This window comes from Tilletiopsis washingtonensis (assembly GCF_003144115.1).
Source record: "Tilletiopsis washingtonensis strain MCA 4186 unplaced genomic scaffold FA09scaffold_18, whole genome shotgun sequence".
Lineage (NCBI taxonomy): Eukaryota > Fungi > Basidiomycota > Exobasidiomycetes > Entylomatales > Tilletiopsis > Tilletiopsis washingtonensis.
The window spans coordinates 337,329-357,787 of record NW_020312015.1 but is presented as its reverse complement, the minus strand read 5'-3'; the positions used below and the strand labels follow the sequence as shown (position 1 = coordinate 357,787).

The 20,459-nt window shown below is 68.5% G+C and overlaps 4 protein-coding genes across 4 annotated transcripts; 1 reads left to right on the top strand and 3 right to left on the bottom strand.

Moving 5' to 3' along the window:
• Positions 1-7: 7 nt before the first annotated feature.
• Positions 8-8,574, bottom strand: FA09DRAFT_362209 (beach-domain-containing protein). The gene is made up of 11 exons (XM_025745449.1): positions 8,078-8,574; positions 5,587-7,995; positions 3,602-5,532; positions 1,500-3,544; positions 1,172-1,444; positions 781-1,115; positions 652-726; positions 489-597; positions 313-426; positions 196-253; positions 8-140 (listed from the first exon to the last, which is right to left on the bottom strand). Exons 1-11 carry the CDS (start codon positions 8,453-8,455, stop codon positions 86-88), a joined length of 7,782 nt encoding a protein of 2,593 aa, XP_025596540.1. The 5' UTR covers positions 8,456-8,574; the 3' UTR covers positions 8-85.
• Positions 8,575-9,594: 1,020 nt separating this feature from the next.
• FA09DRAFT_331493 (putative mitogen-activated protein kinase MpkA) lies at positions 9,595-11,775 on the top strand. Its single transcript, XM_025743049.1, has 8 exons — positions 9,595-9,921; positions 10,184-10,425; positions 10,484-10,652; positions 10,767-10,789; positions 10,847-10,998; positions 11,064-11,398; positions 11,460-11,614; positions 11,679-11,775. Exons 1-8 carry the CDS (start codon positions 9,710-9,712, stop codon positions 11,711-11,713), a joined length of 1,323 nt encoding a protein of 440 aa, XP_025596539.1. The 5' UTR covers positions 9,595-9,709; the 3' UTR covers positions 11,714-11,775.
• An 87-nt stretch (positions 11,776-11,862) lies between these two features.
• On the bottom strand, positions 11,863-14,556 carry FA09DRAFT_300269 (P-loop containing nucleoside triphosphate hydrolase protein; the record flags this gene model as incomplete). The annotated part of the gene is made up of 3 exons (XM_025740327.1): positions 11,863-12,027; positions 12,097-14,306; positions 14,370-14,556. 3 exons carry the CDS (start codon positions 14,554-14,556, stop codon positions 11,863-11,865), a joined length of 2,562 nt encoding a protein of 853 aa, XP_025596538.1.
• A 279-nt stretch (positions 14,557-14,835) lies between these two features.
• Positions 14,836-18,407, bottom strand: FA09DRAFT_97027 (hypothetical protein). Its single transcript, XM_025745928.1, has one exon. The coding sequence runs from the start codon at positions 18,193-18,195 to the stop codon at positions 15,079-15,081; it is 3,117 nt and encodes a 1,038-aa protein (XP_025596537.1). The 5' UTR covers positions 18,196-18,407; the 3' UTR covers positions 14,836-15,078.
• Positions 18,408-20,459: the final 2,052 nt, after the last annotated feature.

The window sequence follows — 20,459 nt, the reverse complement described above, 5'->3', positions numbered from 1 at the left end:
GGATTGCCGGCTGTGTGAAGGGGCCTGTATTGGCGAGGATGCGCGTGACGACGTGGGATGGCTGGTGGTACAGATGATGGAGGATCTACGGACGATGTGTGGGGAGGAGGGCAAGAACAGAGGAACAGGATTGGCAGAAGCTGTGGCGGGGCGTCAGTTAGGTGTCGGAGGCCAGCAGCAGGACGGCGGACTCACCGGGCGCCGCCGTAGACGGCCTGGGGCTGCGCACAGGCCGAGCAGAAGAGGCCGCCGCCTGGGCACCACAGCGTCAGTCGATGTCGCTCGGGTGTGGACAGCACGCCAGCCACTCACAGCTCACGCAGGTGCGCTTGGCTTCGAGCACACCGAAGCGCTTGGCGCACGGACCCATGCACGAGCCCGAGTAAGAGTCGGGCACAGGAATCGCGTCGCCAGGGAAGGACCAGACTGGGGCAGGAGAAGCAGCGTCAGCCAGGACTTGCTGAGGGACACACGCGTGCGCTGCGCACCATAGAGGCGGCCCAGCTCGTCGCCGGTGAAGAGCTGCGTGGCGCTCGTGTGGATGGCCGTGATGAGCGGCGTCGTTGCCGGACCCACGCGGTCGTGGTGCTCGAACACCTATGCAGATGTCAGGACACTGGACTAGGGCGCAGACAAGAAGCCATCACTCACGTGGTGCGGCTCGAGTCGCCAGAGCAGCCGGCTCTGCTCGTCAGACGAGCGCGGAGTGCAGGCCCAGGCAATGACCTGAGGCGAGCTGTCAGCACGCTGTCAGACACGCTACTCAGCGGCAGCACACACCTTGCGTCGATGGCCCGTCAGGAGCAGTGCCAGCTTGCCCTCGTGCCACTCGCGCGCGAAAAAGGCTAGGCTGGCGACGGGCTCGGAGAGGCTCGCGTTGGTGGAGATGCGCGAGAGCAGGTCGCCGTTGATGCTCCACAGCCGCACCTCGGGCCCAGCGGCTGTGGCAATAAGGCCACTGCCTCCGTCGACGGCCACCTGCTGCACGGCGCTGGCGTGCCCGCGTAGAGAGCGAACGTACTCGCCGCGGTTGAGGTCCCACACCGCAGCGGTGCAGTCCTCCGAGCCGCTAACGACGATGCTGTAGCTCATCGATGCAACGACACAAAGCACAGCTGCAGACGCAGCGATCAGTCGCAGCAGCTGGCGGACGTGCGTCGCGGAGACTCACAGGCCGAGTGTGCGCGCAGCGTGCTCGAGAGACTCAGCTCGGCTTTGCTGGCGTTGACCTTCCAGAGGCCAAGCAGCCCGTCGCTGCTGCCGACGACGATGGAGTCGGGACCGGCCTGCTGCATGCAGGTGATGCGCGCGGCGGTCATCTGCTCGGTGACGCCGGCAGCACGGCCCGCGTCGTGCGAGCCAAAGATGCGCACGCTGCCATCCAGATGGCCGGAGCTGATGCTCAGCCCAAGCTTGGGCATGATCAGGTAGTCGCGCGGCGAGGCTGACTCAGGACACGTCAGCACATGTGATAGACGGACAGCTCCAGAAGCACTCACCATACGCGCGCTCCGGCCGCTCCGCATAGATGGAGTGGACGCTGCCACGCAGTGTGCGGATTGGCACGATTGCCTGCGCCATCAGCCACGGCGTCTCGGACAAACTGGGCAGCTGGCCTCCGGGCAGTGCGGAGGCATCGATGCGCGGTGCACGCGCAGGATGCGGCTGCGTGAAGAGCTGCGGCATGCACTGGCCGAAGTTGTGGATCTGGCTGGCCGCCGCAAGACGCTCGTGCGGCGACTCGATCGCCTCGAGGTCCACACCATCGTCGTACGAGAGCGGATGGAAGACATTGGTCGACTCGACGGCGCCTTCGCCGCGCGAGCGACAGCCAAAGATCAGGTCGATCCAGGAGCCGAGATGGGCGGAGACGTAGTCAGACTCGAGCGCCTCGCGATGCTTCTGGATGAACAGCCGCGCGTCGCCGTGCGCCCACGGCGGCAGCTCTACGTCGTCGACAGCCTCGCCGTCCTGCTTGTGGCCGAAGTCGAAGCGGTTCGTGTTCACGAGACACTCGGGCAGGAAGAACATCTCGGGCACGAGCTCGCGCACATCGCCGCTGGAGAGCTCAGAGGCTGACTGCCAGGCTCTCTGGATGCTGCTGAACGTGCGGTCGGCCAAGTCGAAGGTGCCACCCTGCAGCGCAATGAGCATGGCCGAGTATGGCCGCACGCGGATCAGGTATCCGCATACGGTCGCTGCGGTGCTGTAGTGCGTGCCGTAGTGCCGCGGGACCTCGTCGAGCTCGAGCAGCTGCGCATAGCGCTCATCGAATTGGCGGCGACGTGCGGGCATCTGCGCACCCATCGGCAGCTCGAGCTTGCGGAACGTCGAGGGGTTGGAGAGGTCGAGCGTCGCCGACGTGTAGTCCGCCAGGATCCACGGGAAGACGGGGTACGCCGAGAGATCAGTGTAAGTGCGGCCAGCAAGCGTGTTGAGCTGCATCAAGTAGTCGAAGTTGCTGATCTCACGGCGCATCCACGCGGCTGTCAAGGCACCCGGCTGCTGCGATCGGCCAAGCACTGCGCCAGCCAGACGCGAAGACAGGCTGCCGCCGCCTTGAGCGCGAGCTGCGGGGGCCGCAAGGCGAATGCCAGCGAGGAGCGAGTCCGGGGCGACGACAGCTGCGCGATTGCGCGTGCCGAGCTCCTTGAGGAGCCGCTCGACGGTCGCTGTCTTGTCGAGCACCAAGAGGCAGCTCTGTCCGTCCTGGAAGAAGAGCTCGACGGCGGTGCGGCGATGGAGGAATGCACGCCGATGGCACGCCACGAGCTGCGCCCAGGGCCACTTGCGCGTCTGCGCCTCGCCTTCGAGCGTTGCGATGAGCGTCGAAGGCCTGTCTGCGTCCGCCTCAGAGGCGACGGTCGCCATTACGAGCGCATCTCGCTCCTCTCGAGGTGCCTCCCACGCCGCGCACAGCTCGCCGGAGCGCAGCTGCACGTAGTCGTCGATGAGCGTCAGACATGTGCGGCCGACGATGAGCAGCGCAGCGCGACACTCGATGCCCACGACGCGCGACGTGTTGTACACATCGACGATGACGTCTCCGCGCTCGAGCGAGCGCAGCACTCGGCGAAACTTCTCTTCGCCATCGCCGAGCTCGGCGGCGTCAGTCTCGTCCCTAGCCGCCTCAGGTAGACCGGTCTCGGTTGGGTCCGTGCTGGCCTCCTTGCCGTGGCCCGGCGTCTCGGGATGCGGAGTGTTGTCCGGCACCAGCGCCTCTTCCGGCTCGTCGACGAGCTGCTCACCGCTGCCCCACTCATCGCCGTGCGCCTTCTCGTCTGACGTGTGCTGAAGCGCCGCGCCCTTGATGTACGGAACCTCAGCAGCCTCTTCGGCGCGCGGCAGCTCTTGCAGCTTGATGCGCATGCGCTGCGGACCCTCCGTGGGATCGAGCTTCCACATGCGGCTCCCGTCTCGGCCGTCTGGGCCCAGCAGGCCGCGCTCGCGCTGCAGCGACGCCAGCATCTTCGTCCACTCGGCCTGTGCGAAGACGAAGAGCTCCCGTGCGTCCAGGCGATACTTGTTGTACCGCACCTCGTCGCTGACGGCACGGCAGGTGTCAGAATGTCTCTCGCGGCTAGGGCACGGACACACTCACTCGCTTCGGAGGCTGGCATGCCAGGCTACCATGCGGCGCTCCGTGGCCACTATGGCGTGATCCCGCGCGTCCGAGCGGTCCAGCAGCTCCTTGACGTGTCCAATGCGCTCGAGGTGAGCAGCGGCCTTGAGAGTCTCAAGCGACTTGAGGAAGCCGTCCCACTCCTGCTCGTAGGGCACGGCCGCAGTGTCGGAGTCAAGGCCTTGGACAAGCGAGCAGACGTAGGACGGCTCAGAGCCCTTGAGTAGGTCGGAAGCATTCGAGCCCGGACGCTGCAGCGCGTCGAAAAGCGGCGGGCGAGCCACGACGAGCAGGCGGAGGACATCTCGGCTCTCCAAGCTCGTCTGACGATCCTTGTCCTTGAGGTGCTTCAGCGCCTGATGGAGCAGGCAGCGGAAGAAGGTCTCGTCGCTGTTGTCAGAGGCGAACACGCTCGTCTGCTGCTGTGCCACCTGTCGCAGCGTCTGACAGACCGAGGCCTCCTCAGTCGCGAGCCTGAGCAGCACAACCTGGTTGAGGGAGGCCAGGAGCGAGCGAATCACAGTGTGCACCGCGTCCTGCGGCTGCCGCGCACGCATCGTCAGCTTGTTGAGCAGGGCTGTGATCAGGTCGAAGGTGGAGTGCAGCAGCGGCGAGCCTTGCAGCGCCTCCTCCGAAGCGCTGGCCGCCAGCGTGGCCAGGACGCCGCAGGTGGCGTCGCTGCGAAGGATAGCCGGCCTTCGCGCCAGCATGTGCACAGCTGCTTCGCACAGGCGCGCGAACATAGCCGCCCGGAACGACGAGGCCGCCTTGAGGTCGGCGGGCGGTGCCGCCGCAACGAGCGCTGCAAGTACAGCAGTGCCACCGGTCTCGAGCATGGACTCGAGCGCCAGCTGCGCGAGTAAAGTGAAGATGCGATCGCAAAGCGTGTCTACGAGGTCGAGCTCGTCTTCACCCGATGCAGCATCGTCTTGCTTCGCACGCCCGCGAACACGGGCGTACGGGCTGACCGTCGAGACGAGCAGCCGCAGTATGATGGGCGAGAAGAGCAGCTCGCGGAATACTGCCGACGCCAGACAGTGCTTCTCCAGCAGAGAGACTGCATCGCGCAGCAGCGCCTCCTCGCTGCTCGTCTTGAACGACTCTGCAAGCTCCTTCGAATCGATGTTGAACGAGGCAGAGCGCTTGCGTCCATGTCTGCCCTTCGCGCTCGGCGTCGGCGCGGCAAGGAAGTCCGAGGGCCGGCCGCGATTGGCGCCCGGCCGAGTACGCGAAGGCGCACCACGAGATGCAGTGGCGCGCAGGCCTTCGCGCATGGTAGCGACGATGACTCGCATGATTGGCGCACAGCGAACCTGGAGCGCTGGCGCGGGCTCGAAGGAGCTCAGACCAGCACCCGGCTCGAGGTCCTTGCCGAAGAGGATGGCAAAGCACGTGGGCAGCACGGCTGGACTCGACCAGAAGCGCGGCAGGAGACGCTCGAGCGTCTTGATGCCTCCGGCCGCGTTAAGGCGCTCGGCATAGCGCGGCAGCGTGGCCAGCAGACGCGACAGAATGGCCAGCGAGAGCACGGCGGCGCGTCGCTCGGCGTGCGGATGGAAGAAGAGCAGCAGCCATTTGCTGCTCACCGACGTCGCCAGCTTGGACAGGTACGAGGGCCGCTCCAGCACAAGCTCAGTGAGCATCTCGAAGACGCGCAGAGGCGTGCTGCTGGCGGAGGCTCCCGTGCTGGCACGCACTGCTCCAGCGGACGAGGAGTCCAGCGTCGACATGCGCTGCGGTGCGGGCGACCGTGCCTCCTCTACCGCCTGGCAGAGCTGAGAGGCCAGGTACGTCGTGAGCGCGCGAATGTTGGCCTCCGAGAAGCTGGCTATGAGAACCACGCGCAGGGCCTGTATCGCCTCCTCGAGCGTCTCCTCGCTGAACACGTTGGCGCGCAGAGCGTACAGCATCTGTGTGTGCCATGGATCAGTACGGACCGGGGCCGATGAAGCCAGATCGCTCACCTTTCTCGCCAGCTGCATCTTGCCTGAACGGCGAATGTTGAAGCGCCGGTGCCGCGAGATCCGCAGCAGCGTGCCAAAGTGCTGCAGATGAACGCGCTGCGTGTCGTCGTCGCAGCGCGTCCAGAGCTGGAAGTCGAGCAGGAAGAGGCGGAATAGGAACGGATTAGACAGCGCCGTCTCCTCTGGCTGCGCATTCTCCACGCCGACGGCCTCGAGGAACATGTCGAGGATGCGGCGCGAGAGCAAGCCGCGCTCTTGATGCCGATGCAGCAGCAAGCTGAGCACCTCGTAGCCCTTCTTGCGCTCCAGGTCCTCCGACAGCCGCCAGCTGTCCTTCGTCACGCTGAACAGCAGCGCCAGAGCGCGCTCCAGGCCCACAGCATCGCTCGCACGCTCAACGAGGGCCAGCAGCACGCCAGCGCCGCCCAGCTGCCAGATCGTCTCGTCGAGGCCCTTGGGCACGCACAGCACGGGGTCGCCGTACAGCTTCGCGTACCCCGACGGCGCAGCGATGGCATCGCGCGTGAGCGGCATGGCCTGATTCAGCACCACGAGGGGTCCGGGGCGTATAGCTGCATCGGCAGCGACGGCCTGTCGTGCCAGCGCCCACGTATTGTCTGCCGAGACGACGAAGTAGAAGCGCTCCTCGTTGAACAGATCCCGCGCGCTGCCGGCAATCGCGGCCACGAGCGGGTGCGAGGAGAGGTCTCGCTCGCTCCCGCTGCCAGTAGTGCCGTTGCGCGAGAGCTCGCTCAGCCGCAGATTCACGTGCGTGCTCGTCGAGTACGTGAGGAAACGGCCGAGCGAGTCCTGCAAGTTGCCGGCGTAGCGTGGCGAGAGCTCCGAGAGCACGAGGGGCAGGTCAGGAGGCACGACGGCGTCGAGCAGGTGCGCTGGACCGAGCGACCAGACGAGCCGGCTTGCCTTGCGGCGTGCAGACTGAGGGGTCGTCGGCGAGACGCGCGCAGGCGGCATCGTGCCGAACACTGCCCGCACGTTACCGCTCGCGCTGCTTGGCCACAGCACCGTCTGCTCATCGACGAGGCGCCCGTTGAGAAAGAGCTGTGCGAGCGACGAGCGGGCCTGAGCCTTTGGCCGCGCGTGCGTGAGACAGATGTGCGTCCATGCGCCGGCCTGCACAGCGCCCTGGAAGTGCGTGCGCGGCGCGCCCTCGGCGGTAGAGTAGTTGACCTGTCCGGTGCCCGGCTCGATGCTGAGGCGCACAGAGCATTGACGTGATACGTCGAAGAGCTGCAGCAGCTCAAGCTCGGCACTCGGCTCGATGCGCTCGATGTAGATCGAGGCGAAGAAGCTGAAGCCGCGCGAGTTGGTACCGGGCGGGAAGGGCCGCCGCAGAGAGGAGAAGGACAGCGAGGCATGCCCGGTGGTGCCCATCTCGAACGTCACGCTCTTCGGCCCGCGTGAGGGCGCGGCGATCGAGAGTAGCAGACCGAGATGCGAGTCGGTGGCCAGCGAGACGTCGGACTTGCTGATGAGGCGGCGCAGCATCGTCTGTGCGGTCGCGTTCGACAGGCCGAGCTCGCAGAGGCGCTGCGCTGTCCGCCACTTGCATGCAGTAGCGGCAGAGTCGCCCTGAGAGCTGGCAGGCTCGAGCAGCTGGTCGCCGAGGCCGGCCTGCGCCATCGCGACCTGGTTGCGCCGACTGCTCTGGGCGATTCGCTCGAGGATCGAAGAGACTGCGGTGTCCAGCCACCGATCGCCGCAGTCTGCTAGACAGCTCACCACCAGACTCAGGCCCTTCGGCACCTCAACGCGTGTGGAACCCCAGGCTTGCGAGATGCGCCGCAGCAAAGCCTCTTCATCGGCTGCTGCCTCGCCGCTCTCGTCCAGCTTTGCGCGGTCCAGCCAGCCGATCCACGAGCCAACATCGCCCACCGCCAGGCCGAGCAGTGCGCCATAGAACTGTCGCGGTGAGGTCTCGAGCACAGTGCTGAGCCGCAGGCTAGCCAGCAACGTGTCCCAGCCGACGGCACGCTCGAAGTGGGCCGTGTTCGCCGGCACGCTGACGAGCGTGGCCAGCAGCACGGAGAGCGTGAGCTTGAAGATCTCGACGCGCAGCCGTTCGTGAAGCTGGGCCGCATCATCAGCAGCGCTGGATCCTTCAGCACGAGCCTCGCTGGACGCATCGGCCGGCGCTTCGGTCGGGCCCGACGACGGATCTGCCTTCGTCTCGCCCTCATCAAGATGCAGCACTGCAAGCTCGGCAGAGGCATCCTCCGACTCTGCTTGCGGCGGATGCCGACTGCCCTCGAGACTGCTGAGCAGGCCGACGAGGGTCAGGTAGCCGCCCAGGCGGCGGAACTCGTCCTTGGGCGAGGGCCGCGCGTGGTTCGGCGGCAGCGAGTCACCTTCGTGGACGAGACGCTGCAGCTGCGAGAGGAGATGCAGCTGCACTCTGCGTCAGCACGTGCGCGCCGTGTGCGAGCTCACAACGACCTGCGCGTCCCTCTCGCTGCCAAGGCCTACTCACTGTGCCGTCGAGCTTGTGTGCCTCCACCTGCCGCAGCGCGCCTAATACGACGGCCAGCTCGCGCAGACTCTCCTCGCGCTCCTCCTCCCACGGGCCCGGGCTGCCGTACTCTGCGCTGGCCTGCCGGCCGCGGCCGGCCGAGCCGAGACTGGCGAGCGAGGGCGAGTGGGCGAGGCCGCGGGCAGTGCCTGACGGACTGCTGGGCGAGAGATGCGGTCCATTGCTGCTGCCGCTACCACCACCGCCGCGCAGCAGATTGGAGGGAGAGAGAAGGGGCGAGAGGATCGGCTTGCTGCTCGACGAGGCGCCCGGCGAGCTGACGCTGCCAGGCGAAGCCACGTCAAGCGCCGAGGCCGAGGCGCGCGGCCGCAGCGACATGGCGGAAGGGAGACGCCGGCGCTCCGCGCTCAGATATGCGGAGGCTCCTGAGCAGGCTCGGCGGCCGGGCAGAGCGCGGAAGGAAGGTGCAGCCGAAGGGCTGGTCTGACGACGAGAGGTGTGGAGCTGGGAGAAGCAGCGCGCGCACAGCGCGCGTCGGGTGCGCATCTCACCGCCTCGGCGGCAGCGCGCGGCGCAGCCCCTGGGGCTGCATCGCCTCGTCGCGGCTGCCCGGCGCGCGCCAACGCGGCTCCGGACGTCCGCCTCGGACAGACATCGAGCGCCTCTGCATGTTGAGCAATGGCTCTCAACAGCCGGCCTTGCCTTCCCAAGGTGCCAAGGTGACGTCCGCAGCCGGCGTGGACAGCAGGCGGAGGAGGCTGCTGGCAGGTCGCGTCGCGCAGACATCGCGGGGCTCACTTCAGGCACGGCGCCTGTGTCTCTCCGTGTCGCCGGCTCGGCACACGGAGCAACACCTTCGCCGCGCGCGCACGGGCGTGTCTCCAGCCCGCCCTCGCAGTCCGCCGCTGACGGCGAGCAATTGCCAAAGAGAAGCTGGAGTATGCCCCGAAATCTCGCCAAGACTCTGGTACTGCGCGTGCCACATCGAGGCTCGGGATCCCGAGCAGAGAGGCCGTGGCTGTGCTGGGAGGTCGTCTCGAGGCACGAAGCGCGCCTCGCTGCGCCAGAGCAACGCCGTGCAGATGCCTCGCAGATCCCTGTCCCTCCTTCATGCCCTGAGCGGACTGCATACCCATCTGGCGCAGCACGTTCCTCGTCGAAGCCACTCTCGGGTGTCGTCTGATCTCCGGACATGCATGCAGCTCAGCCGGCGCGGGAGGATGCTGGCTTCGACGCAGAGACGCTACGAGGCCACATGGGCCGCGCGCGAGACGGCGCGGAGATCCGTGGCTGTGCCGCGACAGCGGAGCGCGCAGCGGCGTGGCGTGCGCACGCATCTCGGCGCCGGCTCGGCGCCCGCCGCGGCGGCCACGACGGTGACGCTCTTGTGCTGCACGCTCGGCAGGCCGCCTGCCACGCCAGCGCCGGCGCCGCCGCTTCTCCGCGCCGGTGCGGAGCGCTTCAAGACGCTCAAGAAGGAGCTCGCGCCTTGCCAGCGCTCCCCCACCATCTTTATCGCCTCACGCTCCTTCTTGCCTCTCTCACTCCAGCGTCCGGCCTGCCTGCCTGCAGCGTCGCTCCTCGCTGCGCACCAGTTGCCGCCTCCTCTCGCGCCCTCCACTCGCCTCCACCATGGCGGCCCCGTCGCGCACCGCCTACACGGTGCTGCAGCAGACGTTCCTCATCGACTCGGCCTACGAGATCAGCAAGGAGCTCGGACAGGGCGCCTACGGCTGCGTCGCGGCGGCCACGCACAAGGCCACCGGCGAGGGCGTGGCCATCAAGAAGATCACAAACGTCTTCTCCAAGCGCATCCTCACCAAGCGCGCACTGCGCGAGATCAAGTGAGTGGGGCGATGCTTTGAGCTGCGGCGCGGGCGCCCGGTGCATTTCCGACGCTGTGCCGACGCTGTGGGCGTGCGGCAGCAGTCTCACAACGAAGCGTCGCTGCAGCGGGCACTGTCGCGGTGGAGCATTGCTACAGCAGCGCAGCATTGCCAGGCCCCAGCTTGCTCTTTCTGCGCTGCTCTGTCGGCACAGCTTGCGCCGGCCGCTGTCCATGTGCTGCATCGGGCCGCTCTGCCAGCTGCTGACCTGCCGCGCCAGGCTGCTGCGGCACTTCCGCGGGCACAAGAACATCACCTGTCTCTACGACATGGACATTGTCGAGCCCAAGGACTTCAACGAGGTGTACCTGTACGAGGAGCCGATGGAGGCCGACCTGCACGCCATCATCCGCTCCGGCCAGCCGCTGTCCGACGCGCACTTTCAGTCGTTCATCTACCAGACGCTGTGTGGTCTGCGCTACATCCACTCCGCCTCGGTGCTGCACCGCGACCTCAAGCCAGGTGCGTAGCGTGTGCGCGTGCATGTGCCGCGCAGGGGCTGACTGGCACGCGCTGCCAGGAAACCTGCTCGTCAACGCCGACTGCGAGCTGAAGATCTGCGACTTTGGCCTGGCGCGTGGCTTTGAGACGGACGCTGAGCTGGCGGCAAAGGGCGGGCAGCCCGCCGGCGGCTTCATGACGGAATACGTCGCGACGCGCTGGTACCGGGCGCCGGAAATCATGCTGTCGTGAGTGGTGTGCAGGATCGTTGAGTCGAGCTGCAGGCAGTGCTGTCTGCGCTCTCAGGCAACTGCTTTGCCGCTCGTAATGCCACGCGCTGACGGCCCCTCGCGACTCACCAGCTTCCAGAACTATACGACGGCCAGTGAGTGGCCTCTCTGCAGCGGTCCAGACGAGCGGAGCTGACATGCGCACGTCTCAGTCGACATCTGGTCCGTCGGCTGCATCCTTGCCGAGCTGCTCGGCGGCAAGCCCATCTTCAAGGGCCGCGACTACGTCGACCAGCTCAACCAGATCCTGCACTACCTCGGCACGCCGACGGAGGAGACGCTGCGGCGTGTCGGCTCGCCCCGAGTGAGCCTTGCCGCGGCGCATCGCGCTTAGACATGGTCGCTGACGCAGGGGCTTCTCGCGCACAGGCACAGGACTACATCCGCTCCCTGCCAATCAAGCAGAAGATCCCCTTCCACCTGCTCTACCCGCAAGCAAACCCGCAGGCGCTGGACCTGCTCGAGAAGCTGCTGGCCTTTGACCCGGCGCAGCGCATCAGCTGCGAGGACGCGCTGCGGCACCCGTACCTGGCCGTGTGGCACGACCCGGCAGACGAGCCCACATGTCCGACCAAGTTCGACTTTGGCTTCGAAGCCGTCGACGAGGTCGAGGGCATGAAGCAGCTCATCCTGTCCGAGGTCAAGAGCTTCCGGGAGGAGGTGCGGCAGCGGGCTCGCGCGCAGCAGCCGCGGAGGCAGGAGAGGTGAGTCTTGCCGCCTTGGAGCTGCACAGATGGGGTGAGCTGACACGAGTGGGCCGCACAGTCTGCCGGTGCCGTCGCGCGAGGAGCTGCAAAAGGCGTCGCCGACCGACGCGCAGGGCGGTCAGCTGATCGGCGCCTCGTCGGGCATCATCCAAGGCGGCGGCGAGGCGGCGAGCGGCGCGCTGCCCGACTCGCAGCTGATGGAGGATCCCAGCGGTGCGTTGAAGTGATCTGCAGCTCGAGTCTGCGTGGGCGGCTGACTGACGCTTGCTGCGCACAGAGGCATTCGAGCGCGAGCTGCAGGGCCACCGTTAGAGCTGCATCTGCGCTGTATCTCGAGACATCACAATATACCGTCCTTCCCACAGACACACCACAGTCGAAGCCTGATGGCGATTAGCAAAGGGCAGTAGCGTGGCGGAGGGTTATGGTTGGTGCGCTGTCCGTGGCTCGATGAGCGGGCACTAGGCGGCAGCTCGGGTTCGCGGATTGGCGTCCTCGTCGACCCACGCCGACTCGATGGCGCTCACAGTGCGAGCGTAGAGCTGTGTGGTGAGCACGAGCTCCTCGAACACGATGGCCAGCGGCTTGACGTTCATCAGCGTCGAGCTTGGATGGATGCGGAACGTCTGCGAGGAGGTGCACAAGAGGCGTCAGCGCGCGCCCTCTCGCAGGCATTCTCGACAGCCAGCACTCACCAGGTCACTGCCGGGCCGCAGGTACGAGCCGTCGTTCTGCTTGAAGGCATACTCGCTCGAGCGGCCGAGGAAGATGCACTTGCGCAGCTCGGCGTAGTCCTCTCGCTCCTGCTCCGCGCCCGCAGCGCCGCGCCCGCGAGCGCCGCCACGCGTGACGTACAGGCCCGCTGCGGGGTGGCTGTCGTCCGAGTCGTCGTCCGAGGCATCGCCGGTGCCGGAGCTGCGAGGCGTGCCCAGCGGCGTCATGCGCGGCACCTTGTTGCGCGGCGTGCCCGGCATCGACGGCGTCGCATCGTCGTCGCAGATGATCTTGGCGGCGCGGCAGAGCTGCTGCAGCTGCCGCCGAATGTCCAGCACCTGCACCAGGCTTTTGTCCGAGATCCAGTTGTCGCGGCACCACGCCTTCATGTGCATGTGCAGCGCCGACTTCTGGCCCTTGCTCTTGTGGCCCTTGGCGTCGGGCGTGCCAAGCTCGGCCATGCGCGCGGCACTTGCCTTAGCCTCCTGCAACGCATCGAGGTAGGCGTAGAGCGCGTTGAGCTGCGTGGCGTGGTCGCCCGACACGTGCGCGAGTTTTGCATGCGCCTCGTGCGCACGGTCGAAGTCGCTCGGTCCGGCCTGGGCGCCGGCGGCGCGGCTGGCGCTATTCGAGCTCTGCGACGGCACGTGCAGGATGCTTGCGCGGTCCGAGGAGAGAATGGCGACGAGGTCGCGCACCTGCCGGGCCACATGTGGGCCCATCTCGCCGCCGGCGATGAGCATGCGCGCCAGTGCCGCCGGCAGGGGCAAGCCGACCATGCGGCGGCCCAGCGGCGTGATCTCCATGCCGCACTCGCGTCGCTCCGCGCGCGGCTCGACGACGGCGCCGAGGTGGTAGAGCGACATAGTCGACGCCGCCACCTCGCTCTTGTCCGGCATGGAGATCCAGTCGAACGTGAGCGGGTTGATGCCTAGCGAGTAGAGCGTCAGGCAGGTGTTGGTGAGGTCCGAGCGCAGGATCTCGGGCACTGTCTCAACGTCCAGATCCTCGTACGCGGCCTCGGTGTAGAGCCGGAAGCAGCGGCCCTTGGAGACACGGCCTGCGCGACCGGTGCGCTGGTCCGCCGCACTCTGGCTGATGGGCAGGGCCTGCAGCGACGAGACACTGCCGCCGCCAGCCTGGCCCTGGCGCGTCAGGCCGCGCTCTTTGGCGAGGCCATAGTCGATGACATACTGCACGCCCGGCAGCGTGATTGACGTCTCGGCAATGTTCGTGGCGATGACAACCTTTCGGCAGCCAGGTGGCGTCGGCTCGAACGCCTTGGCAATCGCCCCAGCTCCGAGCGCGGCATAGAGCGGCACGACGTGCAGGCGGCTGCCCGGCTTGCCTTCCTGCTCGAAATGAGCTTCAACGACAGGATTGAGCCGCTCGAGCTCGGCTCGCAGACTCTCGATCTCCTCGGCGCCCGTGCTGAAGACTAGGATGTCTCCTGGTGCCAGGCCCGTGTGGATCTGGAAGACAGTCTGTCGCGCAGCAGCGGTGAGGTCGGCCTGCGGCTCCATCGTGTGGCACACGTCGACCTGGAACTGCCTGCCTGCGACGTAGAGGATCGGCGCAGGCACGGGACCGTCGTTGGGCGAGATGCGCGGCTCGGCGAAGAAGCTGGCGAACTTCTGCGCATCAAGCGTGGCGGACATGACGACGACTTTGAGCAGCGTGGGCGCCACGTCCATGCTGCTGTCTGCGCCCTGGCGCGTACGCCACGCATCGTACGCCTCTCTGCGCGCACGCTGGATGCGGCGCACAAGGCCGAGCAGCAAGTCGGTGTCGACCGTGCGCTCGTGTGCCTCGTCGATGATGATGACGCCGTAGCGCTCCAGCATGGCATGGCTCGGCGCACCCGCCTCGACGGCCTGCTCGCGGCGGCCCATGATCTCCCGCAGCAGCAGACCGTCGGTCATGAAGCGCAGCCGCGCATCAGGACCTGTGCGATCATCGAAGCGGATTGCATAGCCCACCTTGCCGAGGGTCCGTCCGGCAGGCGCTGCGCCGCCCGCCGCCTTGCGCTTCTTGACGGGCACACGCGGCACGCTGGCTGGGTCCGGCTCGCCCATCTCTGCGGCCACGCGGCTCGCTAACGATGTAGCTGCCACTCGCCGTGGCTGCGTGATGCCGATGAGGGGCGCCGACTCGGAGCAGACACCCGCCTCGTGCAAAAATTGCGGCACCTCTGTGGCGCGCACACAGCCCGATCAGCCTAGCGCAGCAGTGCGACTATGCGCCGTGTACTCACGCGTGGTCTTGCCGCTGCCAGTCTCGGCCATCAAAATCACAGTGTCATGCTCGCGCACTGCCTTGACGATGGCCTCTCGTCCCGCCCAGATGGGCAGCTGCTGCCGCGTATGCCGCAGCTGCCGTGCCAGCTCCTGGCGTGTCTCGGCATCGCGCGGCCCGCGTGCGCCCAGCACCGACGAAGGCATGTTCTTGAAGGGGCGAGGCGAGGCTGCGGCACCTGTGCGGAAAGCCGCAGTGCTGGAGGAGGGCGACGAGGCGTGCGGCATCGTGCGGTTTCGGCAGAGGGACGAGGCAGAGGAGATGAAGGAAGCGTCGCGGCGCTGCAGGTGGTAGGGTGCGGCACGCTTTTTGGGCGAGGTGCGGGACTCGGAAGTAAGAGTGCGGCGCCGCGCCTCGCGGCCAGGCTCTGGTGCCGCGCATGCTGCGCCTCTCTGATGGCTTCGGGGACGTGCTCACTCGCAGATAGCTCACTGCAGAGATGCATTGCTGGCTGCGCACTCGGCAGCGGCTGAAGAGGGAGGTGAAATGCGGCCGGGCCCGCTTGCGTCAAGCGAGGCTCGGAGGGTGTATGGGGGTGCGGCGGCGTGCGGAAGGGTTACATGCAGAGGTGGTCTCTCAGGGGGGGCGCAACACAGAGAGGGTGCTCGGGATTATAGGCGATGGACACGACAAAGTGAGTGTGGGGGTGCTGGTGCTGCTCGCATCGTCTACCAGTTCGCCGCGCGCATCGTGGCGGAGCGCGGCAGCGGAATCGGCGAGAGGTTGACGAGGGCAGGCGCCATGTGCGGGTATGAGGGGTTGGACGGACGGCTCGACTGTCTCGGCGCGGCGTGCTGCGGCATCATGTGCTGCGAGGGCATAGCACCGTACTGCAGCGGCTGCGCGGCGTATGCCTGGTGCATGCTGGCCATCGACACGGCGCTCGGCATGCGTGGCGAGGCACGCGGCGAGGCGCGCCGGCCGCCCTCGGGAGAGGTGGGCAGCGGCGGCGGAGGCAGCAGCGAGGCACTGCGGGGCATGGCCGAGCGCGGCGAGGCATCGTGCATGTTGCCCTGGCGGCTCGGCGACGAGCGCAGCCGGGCCTCCTTGGAGCCCGAGCCTGCGGGCGGCGAGAGCGTGCTGGGACTGCGCGGCGGCGCCGAGCCGCTGTGCAGGCGGACGTTGTCCGACGGCCGCGAGCTGAGGCGCGCATCGCCGGCGCCGGCGAGCTGCGCCGAGCTCGACGTGCGCGCGACGGGTGAGCGCGCAAAGGAGGGCGAGGGCATGAGGCCGGTGGCAGCGGACGCGGCCGCCGGTGCGGCTGCACGGCTAGGCGAGCGCGACACAGAGGGCATCGGCGGGACAGCCTGCCGATGGCTCGAGAACGGCGGCTGCACCAGGTGACTCTGGCTGCGACTGCCGCGCAGCATGCCGGAGCCGGCCGAGCGCTCTTGTTGCTGGGCGCGCAGCATCGCCAGCGGCACATCCTCTTCATCGCTGGCATCACTCTCCTCGCGCACGGCCGCAGGCATGCGAGAAGACCGGCGTGCATGCGGCCATGCCTGGCCGGGCAGCGTTAGGTCGGCTGCGGAGCTGGCACGCGAGAGCGAGCGCGAAGGAGACGGCGACGCGACGGCGAGGCGCGAGACAGACTGCGAGGCTTGAAGCGCCGGTGGAGATGCGACGGCGAGGTGCACTTGAGACGCAGAGGCAGGCAGAGTCGACGAGCGCTTAGCTTGCGGCGGGCGAGGCGCAATCCACGGCGGCGGCGCACGTCCCGAGCTCTTGCGCGGCTGCTCCTCGCGCGCGGGCCGCCGCGAGGGAGAGGCAGCAGCAGAGGTTGGCTGCTCGGTCTGCAGCAGCTCACCGATGTCCGGTCGGCGTCGCTCGCGCTTGCGGAACTTGTCGGGCGAGCTGCGCACCAGCGGCTCGGCAGGCGGCAGGCCGGCCAGCTCGCGCAGGCGCGGCGAGAAGGCCAGCGGCGCCGGCTTGACGACGCGGCGCTGGCGCGGCGCGGGGAGGAGCGAGGTGCGCTTGCCGACGGTGTAGACTGCCTCGGACTCGGCATACACGATCGCACCCGGCTCGTGCGACTCGTGGGCGGTGATGAGCAGCGTGCGCTCCAAGTACGTGGGGCGCCGTGCCCAGAGGCTCATGCCGCTCTCGCCGGCCTGGGCCGCCGCGGGCAGCGCCGTCTCGGGCGTGGGGCCGTCGGCACGGGCGCCAGCTGCGAGCGCATCTGCGCTGGAGAGGGAGCGCGAGAGCGGCGAGGTGGGCAGCGGCGCGACCGGCACGCCCATCGGCGGCCGCGCCAGCGCCTCGGGGCTGACAGCCGGGCGCTGCGCTAGGCCCACAGCGACGGCCTCGGGCGAGATGACCTCCGAGCCGTACTTGCGCTGGAACCAGCCGAGCTCCACCTCCTGCGCCATGGGCAGCGTCTCGCGGCGCAGCTTGCGCATCACGCTCGAGCGCGCTACAGCCACGCCCAGGTCGCGTGTGAACGCCAGCGTCGAGGGGTGTGTGCGCAGCACGGCTGCAGCGTTGACCGAGCGTGGCGAGCGCAGCTCCTCGGGCGCCGGTGCGTCCAGCACGGCGGCGGCGCCGGGAATGAGGCGTGCGCCGTCCTGCGACGCCTTGAAGGACGCCGCCAGCTGCGGGTGCACCTTGAGCAGCGTGCACGTGTACAGCGCACGCTTCGAGCCCGTGTTCAGGCCTACGGAGGGCGCACTGGGGCGGCGCGGCGCTGACGGCCCCGCAGCCTCTTCATCGTCCTCCGGCTCCTCGTTGGCCGCTGATCCGCGCCGCGCACTGCCCTTGTACCGCGCAAACGTCGAGGGATGTGCGGACACGGGCAGCGCCATGTTGCCGGCGAAGCGCGGCGAGGCCTCGGGCGAGAGCGGCGGCGTGCCGCTCATCGCCGAGGCATAGCCGCTCGTGCACTCGTCACCCTCTGCGCCATACTCGTCCTCCGAGTCGTCTTCGGCGTCGCGCGGGTCGTTGCGGAAAAGGCCGGGCCGGATGTAGGACGGCGACGGGCGGAAGGAGTCGTACGAGGGCACGTCGGCGACCTGGTACTCATCCTCCGAGAAGCTGAGGTCGAGCACGGCGCGCAGGAAGTCCGAGTCGGCGCCGGAGGCAAAGACGCCCGCCTCCTTGGGCGACGGCGGCCCTTTGGAGCCGCGGCGGGCCGACGAGACGCGCGACGTCACAAAGGGCGCATGGCGGCTGCTGCCGAACGGCGCCTTCGCCGCAGCCGCAGCCGGCGGCGTGAGGACGCCGCAGGAGCTCGGCGGGCTCGACATGAGGCTTTCGTCGCCGCTGCGGCCGTACATGCCTGCAAGCATGGAGCTGCCGAACGACTGCAGCGCCAGCGGGCTCGAGGCATCGGCGGCGAGGGCGAAGCTGTCGCCGAAGAGGCTCTTGCCGCCGGCGAGCGGGAAGTCGAGGCGCGGCGGCGTCGTGGGCGTGGCGGGCCCGAGGCGCTCGCTGTCGGCGCTCGTGCACGAGCCCGACGACGAGTCGGAGCGCGGCGACATGGCTGCGGCGCGCGCCGAGCGTGCCTCGGGAGCGCGCGCGTCGGCGGAGCGCTGGAAGAGGCGCCGGCCAAACGCCTTGAAGCCGCCGTTGCCTGCGCCGGCAGCGCCGGCGCTGGCGTTGCGGCGCGCCGGCCGGCCAGCAGAGGGGCCGTCGTCACAGCCGCCGCGCGAGCTGGGCGCTGGTGACGATGAGCTCTCGCCGCCGCAGGCGCTCGACGAGGCGAGCGAGGCGCTGCTCATGCTGGCCTCGTGCTCGGCGCTGCCGCGGCGGCCAAGGAACGCGGGCTGCGGCGGGAGCAGCATGGGCATGGCGAGGCGGAGCGAGGTGGTGGGAGAGGAGAGAGAAAGGATGCTCAAGGGCACACACGGCGAGTCGGAGAGAGGCACATGCACTGGCGTGCTGTGACTGGCGAGGGCGAGGGCGAGAGAGGGGCTGGAGGTGGGAAAGGTGGGCGCAGCGAAACAGAGAAGAGGGGAGATGGCGGCGGCGCGGAAGGAACGTTGAAGACACGGAAGTGCGTCCAGAGCAGGCCAGAGTGGAGCGGACGGGCGGACAAGGCGCTGCCCCTCTCGTCGGTCTCGGATCAGGCGCCCTGCTCCGCTCCGCTCGCTGAGCCCGTCTCGCTGAGACGCATGCGCACGCTGCGCACCGATGCAGCACAAGGCTGCATTCTCAGCAGCAGCGCCGAAGCAGGCATGCGCCTCGGGCCTTGCAGCGGTAGCCGCGGCGACCTCAGCAGGCGGCGGAGGAGCTCGCCCGACATTCGAGGCACACACATGCGGCCGGCGAGGCCCCTCGGCCGCACGGCATGGTCCGGCGGCCCTTGCGCCGCAGGGGCACCCGCTGAGTCTTGGCTGGTCTGCCGAGGACGGCCGGCAGCCATGATCTGCGCTGTGCAGCAGCGAGTGCAGCTCCTGTGCGGCTGAGGTGCCGGCCGCGGCGGCAGAGGGCGTCAAAGTGTCCGGCGCACCCGTCGCGTTGCAGCCGGCCGCGCGCGCGCGCCCTCGCTGAGAGCTGCTGCTGCTGCCTCTTGCTCCTCCTCCTTCCTCTGCCCGTTGGCCCCCCCCCGCCTCTACGGCGGTAGCGGCCGGCGCGGAATGCGCACAGCAGCAGCGCAGAGGCCACGCATGGCGCTTGCGGCCGCAAGAGGCCCGGCGAACGACAGCACATCGCAGGACAGCAGCGTGAGGGCCCAGCACCCGAGGATGCTTCCGCACGTCGCCTGCGCTGCCCTGCGTCTGCGCGCTGCACCCTGATGCTGCGCAGCTGCCGCGGCAAGACGACGCAGCATGACAGCGCCTCGCAGCGTCTCGGCGCCCTCAGACCTGCGTGCTGCGGGCGGAGTGCTGCGCTGCTGCGGGCGGCTTCGGCGCTGCCACACGTGGACGCCACGGCGGCAGCTTGCGCCGTGCGGTGCGCCGCGGCATGCGACAGGCAGACGACGAGCGGCGTCGAGCAGCGGCCAGAAGGCGGCAAGCGTCGACGCGGAGCGCATGCAGCAGGAGAGGAGCAAGGGCACAACGGCGGCCGGCGCAGCGGCAGGGGCGGGAGAGGGAGAAGGGAGAGGGAGAAGGCAGCGCGGCGGCGCGCACACACTGCCGCTGTGCCTGCGCCGGTGCCTAGCGCGCGCCGGAGCACGGCAGGAGCGAGCGTTGCTGCCTGCCTCGAGATCGGGGCTGAGGGCGTGGCGCTGTGCGACAGCAAGAGAAGGTCGCGAAGGTCGCGGTGCGTTGTGCCGGGCGACTGCCCACATGCCACCCTGGGCGCTAGCGCCCTGTCGTACGCTTCTCTGACGTGCGCGCTGCTGTGCTGCCGGCGGCCGGCCGCCGAGGCAGCGGGCCAGCAGCCCGCAGAGCCTAAAGTTGCTCGAGCACGCGCGCGGGCCAACCTCGCCCGTGATCTGCAGCGTGCAGAACCCTGCAGGGGCTGATGATCGCCAGGCCCTCGGCCACGCTCCGCTCCACGCATCCGGACCGTCCCTCGGGCGCCCGGAGGTCCGCCGTCGCTCAGCGCCGTGTGGCGCAGGCACACACCGCGCTCAGGGCGGGCCCGCTTCGCAGTCCGGCGCGAAAAGTTACATCCTTTGAGCCGAAGGGCTCGCGGCGCTTTGCGCAGAAAGGTGGAGCGGCATCCGGGAGCGCACCGCGTCGCGCCGCGCGCGTGTGGCTGAGCCGCGGGAGAAGCGAAGAAAAGGCGCCGACGGCAAAGCACGGCGCACGGCAGAGCGCAGCATGAGGCCGTCCCGGTGCGGGCTGCTGCCATGCGCATGCGGCGAGGGCCCGCACGCCGACGGGAAGGGCGCAGCATCAAGTTGGCGCTCGGCCTCGGCTGCAGATGTCGTCCTCGGCTCCGCGTCCTCGGCTGCCTGCGCGAAAGCTGAATGCTGCGCGAGGGACAGGTCGTGACGCATGAAGCCTGCGCAGGCCCGAAGCCCTCTCCGTGAGAAGGTGACTCTGGCGCAAGGCTGCGCCAAGGCAGCACACGGGACGGCACAGCACCGTCGGCAAATGCCGAGTCGCAGGTGGTAGAGTGGAGGTGTTCCTTGGCCAAGAGCGCCTTCGCCCCTCGTCCT